The sequence below is a fragment of the Alligator sinensis genome, unplaced genomic scaffold, assembly GCF_000455745.1.
Source record: "Alligator sinensis unplaced genomic scaffold, ASM45574v1 scaffold651_1, whole genome shotgun sequence".
NCBI classification, from domain to species: domain Eukaryota; kingdom Metazoa; phylum Chordata; order Crocodylia; family Alligatoridae; genus Alligator; species Alligator sinensis.
In genome coordinates, this window is record NW_005842014.1 from 224,461 (window position 1) to 230,601 (window position 6,141).

A 6,141-nucleotide genomic window follows, 5' to 3' on the forward strand; every position below is an offset into this window, starting at 1 on the left:
ATCCCTCTTGAAGTGCGGCGCCCAGAATTGCACGCAGTATTCCAACTGCGGTCTGACCAGCGCCCGATAGAGGGGAAGTATCACCTCTTTGGATCTATTCGTCATGCATCTGCTGATGCACGATAAAGTGCCATTGGCTTTTCTGATGGCTTCGTCACACTGCCAACTCATGTTCATCTTGGAGTCCACTAGGACTCCAAGATCCCTTTCCACTTCTGTGCCACCCAGCAGGTCATTTCCTAGGCTGTAGGTATGCTGGACATTTTTCCTCCTTAGGTGCAGCACTTTGCATTTCTCCTTGTTGAACTGCATTCTCTTGTTTTCTGTCCAACCTGTCCAGGTCTGCTTGCAGCTGTTCCCTGCCCTCCGGCGTGTCCACTTCTCCCCATAGCTTTGTGTCATCCGCAAACTTGGACAGAGTACACTTCACTCCCTCGTCCAAGTCACTGATGAAGACATTAAAGAGTATCGGTCCAAGGACCGAGCCCTGCGGGACCCCGCTGCCCACACCCTTCCAGGTCGAAACCGACCCATCCACCACGACTCTCTGGGTGCAACCCTCCAGCCAATTCGCCACCGACCAGACTGTGTAGTCATCCAAGTCACAGCCTCTTAACTTGTTCACCAGTATGGGGTGGGATACCGTATCGAAGGCCTTCCTGAAGTCTAAGTATACGACATCCACACGGTACAAATAGTCATTGGTGTTGCAGCGAAAAAAAGTAACGCTGACAAACATCCTTACCTCCAGCTTGGGGAGTCCTCAGGACCACATCATCGGGCTCAGGAGATGTCACTGTCAAAGACAGGAAGTGTGAGCAACCCCGCAGGAAACGAGCTGCATGTACAGCCTTTTGTGAGATGGGGAGCACAGCCTTCTCACAAGATTTCCAGAAAGCAAACACTTCACAAGAGCCGGGCTGGAATTTTTTTTTTCTTTATAAGTTAAAATGCATTTTGACATCAAGAGCCCAGTAACAAGTGTATTTTGTAAGAAGGTGGGAAGCAAATATCTGGGCTCTTGATGCTTTTTCACTGCTAATGAAGTACCTCAAACGCTGCTCTGACATGAAGAACGCATAGCTACAGGGTGTAGATGAGCGCACCAGGAAGGCCAAGTTGTAAAATGTAGATAGTCCCTTGCTAGAGCTTTAGCTATCAGGTTAGTAGGGCTGGCGTCACATGCTCAACACTTCAGTGCAGTTATAACACAAGCAGTTTCAAGGGGGAAGTTACAAGTTACGTGTAGACCATATCAATGGCATTTAAACCATAAGCATCTGAACACAGCACTTGTTAACTCACGCTAAGTGCCCTCTAAGCATTTCAAAGTTATGCCATTTCAGGCAAGGGTTAACTCTGGGCAGTGCTACCCAGCTTGTGTTAGGGTAACTTTAGTCAGCTCCACAGAGACAAAACAAGCAATTTGCAGTCCTCAAGCATCCCAGGATGCACTGCTCCCAGCTTCCCCATCCCACTCAGAGCAGGGATAGAGCTCAGGTGTCCCGGCTCCTAGCCACACCCCTGCTCGCCTGCTCTCTAGTGGCATCACAGAGTTGTGCAGACAAGAAATGGTATTCACCCTTGAAGTGTGACTGCCCACAGCCCCATCTAACTTTAACACTGGCTAACGTTCCTGAGATTTAGCATGGTCCAAGTGTAACGTGGAACTGTACCTCACATGCAAGCAGTGTAGCACGTGTTAACTGCCCTCATGGTATTGCAAAGTTGTTCCTTTTCAGGCTAGGGTTATCTCTAACACATACTAACTTTAATAGGTCACAAAACTGTTGCAAGGTCTAAGTTGCATGCCCAAGTGCCTTCTCTTCAGTCGCATAGAAAGTTAGCTACAAAGCTAGGAAGGGAAGTCAATTTTTTTCCCAAACCAATAGACATCACATCCTCATCATGCTGAGTTTATCCTCACAAGTAATCTTTTTTGTTGTCTGCTTTTAATCATTTGACATCTGCAAATTTATATCATGGTTGCATTTTCTTTTGCAAAATGATGATATAAGGAAGCATGCTTGCCTTCAAATGGGATGTTGAAAAGTGTTCAGCACTGATTGAATTCAACGCTGAAGCAATGATAAGGCTCCCATTGATTGCAGTGGGAACGGAGTTGGAGTAACACTGAATGCTTGTCTAGCTCCCACTCCCTGTATTTTCCTGGATGCATTTATTGGGCATGTTACAGCAGTTTGCCATATTTTTAGCTTTGTGAAGTTCCAATTAAATGCTCCCTCTTGCATATAGTTTGGGTGCTGTGATGAAGAGCTAATTCAGTGCCCTCTAATGATAATACATTTTTATTATATTCTTAAAAAGAGAGTCTTTAAAGAAATGCAAATACAGAAGCAGCCACTCACCTCCTGCTCTGGTTGTTCTCACATCTATGTGGTTGGGCCTGCTTGGTGTAACTGCGAACACAAAGACACCAGACACAAAGTTAGTGGTGAGGTCTAACGAGAGGGTTGGAACGTGACAAAAATAGTGCAGCCACAGAGTAATGGCGTGATGCTTAGAGTGGGGGGTACCCCAGCTGGTGTTGCCAGCTCCAGGGAAGTAATTTTAAAAACAAAAACCACATTGAAAGCTGAAGTGTTCTCTTGACAGCCTCAAAGCCCAGACTTTTGCTTAGAGCAGTAGTTCAGTAAATCCTTGGGTATATCTATACCACATTGGACCAGGCAAGGGAGCACTGCCATGGAAAAGCCCGTGCTGTGTCCTTCCTGCTCCATGCACACAGAGTGCCAAGAGACAACACAGCCATCCTTTGGCATGTGCCAGTGCTACTCTCTGTCTTGGGCATGCTGATGGGTGCACCACTGAGCATGCCTAGCACCACTTTGCCAGGGGGTTGTTCAGCTAGAATGTGGGAGATCTCAAAATAAGGGTGGCATCACACATTCAACTTAACACTTACTAAAAGTACAGTTAAAAAACAAGCAGACACACATTCAAGCAGTTTAGCACATGTTAAGTGTCCTTATGGCCTTGAAAAGCTGTTCCCTTTCAGGGGAGGTTAATTCCTAAACACCCAGGTATTGAATTTAATACCACTACATCCCAGTGATTTGCAACTGAATGTAACTTGTGACACCACCCTAAGGTGTGATACCACCCTAAAAACCTGGCTTACATTTCTGATCTTCTATGGAAATGTCTTAAGCATCCATTTATATTGGCATTCTCAGTTTGTTGGAGACGTTGTATAACTCTGGGGCTAGTTGCATGTTATTTTTGGGTGGCTCCTGGAGCTCTTAACCCCAGGCTTGTCTGTGTGTTAACACCTTCAAGTGACTTAAAGCACCTGTTATGTGCAGGGACCTACCCAAGTCACGATTACACAGATTTCACAGAAATTGCGAAATGGAGTGATCTCTATGAAATCTATGGAAATAAAAAACTTACTGAAAATAAAATGCTGGCTCCCCAGTGGATGGCTGTCACCCCTGTCCCTCATGGCTGATCAGCTGAGGGCTGTCTGTCATGCACCCCCCTCTCCACCAACCATCAGTGGTGCTGGGTGAAGGACAGCCCTCTCAGTCAATCAGTGGTGAGGGGACCAGGCAATATGATGGAAAGTCCTCTCCACCTCAGTCGTGGGTGGTGGGGCCACCATGGGCCCTCAGCCAATCAGAGGCATGCAAGGGCCCTGACCATGATAAGCCCTCGAAAATGGCAGCCAGCACCACGATCTGCCCACAAAATCAGGTGGTCGCCACCTTTCGTTGGGTAGACCCCTAGTTATGTGGCTCAAAGTTATGCCACTTCAGGGCAGAATTATTTCTTGATCCATATGACCCAGCTCCTGTTCATTAAAGTGTGGCCACTCCTATGGGCGACTGGTGCCACCTGAGTGAGGGGGGCACGTGCCCCTCCAGCAGCCAGTCAGCGATCAGAAGGAGCATTCCCCCATGGCCAATCGCACCGACCGGGAGGTCCCTACACAGCCAATCTTGCCGACTCAGGGGACGGTGCTCCCAGAAGTACCAGCAGCACTTCACCTGGCACCGCCAATCCCTGGCCAGCACGCCCACCTGCCCCCCCCTTGCTTGTCACCTAAGTGGGGAGCGCTGTCAGGGGGTGCACCAGCACTCTCAAGGTGTGCACATGCACCCTCGTACACCCCCTACACATCACCACTGGCCACTCCCCACAGTACACCACCCATGTGGAAGGTGTGACTGCAAGTTACCCTTAAGCCAATCATTGTGCAGCTCACAGTGTAACATGCAACAAGGCCCTAATTCATCATCCTTGGGGTAGATTTGCATTTAAACCTGCTTGATTTGCCATGCCAGGTGGTGCTGTGTTGAATCACACCACGCTCCTCCACATACGCTATCCCTTGAACTCAAAGCAGCATAGCTGTGCACACAGCTGAGAGAGAGAAGTTATTGCCCAGACTCAGGGCTACACAAAGGCTGCTACGCTGTTTCCAGTTCATGAGGCAGTGCTGTGTGTTACAACATGGCACTGCATAGCAAGCTATCTTAGCCATGGAGACCTTCCCAGAGCGAGCAACTGACTCCTAACCCAGCTGTGATTTCAGTCGCACAGCACCCACTCCTCAAAGAACCAGCCTTTGCCCGGAAAAAAAACATTCGCTTGCAAAGAAAATACTATCTTGCAAAGAAGTTGTTGCACTGTAGTACAACTGTGTAAAACAGGGCAATATTATACTCTGCACTCAGTCCTGTGTTGGATCACATGACCCTTAACAAGTTCGTATCTTTCCAGGATTCTTGGGGTTTTTGTTTAGTCAATGCACGAACCTTCTTCCATGGAGGTTGTTGTCAGCAGTGTTTTATCATTCCTGTGATGAAGAAACTCTGCAGAAATAAAAGAGTTCTCATTCCAAAGACACATTACAACCATGCAAACAGTCAGCACGTGGGCAAATAAATCAGCATCAAATTGATGTAGCATGGTGAGAGTCACTGGCAATGTTGCTGTGAGCAGATCCTGATTATTTCTTAACATTTCTATTGCTGCATTTGTGTAGTGATACTACTATGTTGCTGTCTGCACTGTGGGTGCAGACAGAAGGGCGGCTCCTGCTGTAATTGAGATCATTTTCTGCAAAGTGTTCTGATATACGTTACCCCGGACCATACAGAAGTTCACTGTTGGTTCCTGGGGGGGATCTAGCTGGGGCTGGGAGTCTGCAGCCAGGCTCCCACAGCAATGGCCATGGCTCTGCCAGTGCTCCCTGTTTCAGAATGGGAGGGGGAAAGGCAGTGGAAAGAGCTCATTCTTGGGGCTCCCCAGGCAGTGCTGAAGGGTGGGGTAGGTGAATTGCAGCCCCCCCACTTTGGTGGGGTGGGGGGAGCTGCAATACACCCTCCAGGGGGGCTGAAAACCCCCTGGGCTGAAAACCCCCACTCCCTTCCCCCTCCCATTCTGAAAACAGCAACAAGCTGGGAGCTCCACAGACACAAGCTACATTTTGAAATGTCTTTATCTGATATCTCGTGCAATGAGGGGTCAGATTTTTCACCAGTTGGTCATTTTTGAAGCTGTCCGCAGCTGTGCACTTGTGTTTGGCCACAGCTATTGACTGCCTTCTCTGGCCAGATCACATGAAAATAGTCACTTCTGTCTGCACCGCCTCTTTAGGTAAAAGAGCAGTATCAGCACGAGAACAAATGGCTACAAGCAAGTTATGAATAAATTCAGTCTGGAAATTGAAAGGAGGTTTCCATCTATCAGAGGTGTGAGGATTTGGAATGGTTTTCAAAGTAAAATAGCGGGGGCAAAAACTCTGAATTGCTTCCAGGTTAAATTTCGCAAGTGTATGGGAGGCATAAGGAGACAGGATAGGGAGTTCTCGATTCAATAATCAGCACAGGTGATACATAAATTCCCAACGCAATCCCCATCAAAGTAACTTTCCCGGTGTGATAGATGCCTGGCAAATCCCATGTCTCAGGGCAGTTGCTGGCTACTTGTAGGGGTCATGAACAGGGATCCTGGTTTTCTCTTATTAAAAAAAATCCCCAATTTTTGGATTAAAAAAACTAACCCAAATCCGTGATCAAAATGGAACACCACACACACACACACACACACACACACACACACACACACACATACTTGGCTACTTTTTTAATCCAAAAATTGGGGATTTTTTTT

At 47.5% G+C, this 6,141-nt stretch overlaps 1 protein-coding gene across 1 annotated transcript in view; it reads right to left on the reverse strand.

The window, feature by feature from the left end:
• The window catches only part of OC90 (otoconin 90), a 36,550-nt gene that overhangs the window by 13,715 nt on the left and 16,694 nt on the right, over nucleotides 1-6,141 (reverse strand). The window contains exons 8-10 of the mRNA XM_025202089.1: nucleotides 4,782-4,838; nucleotides 2,370-2,420; nucleotides 746-796 (exon numbers count right to left, since the gene is read on the reverse strand). Coding sequence (XP_025057874.1) covers nucleotides 746-796; nucleotides 2,370-2,420; nucleotides 4,782-4,838 — 159 coding nt within the window. The remainder of the gene's footprint in view (nucleotides 1-745; nucleotides 797-2,369; nucleotides 2,421-4,781; nucleotides 4,839-6,141) is intronic.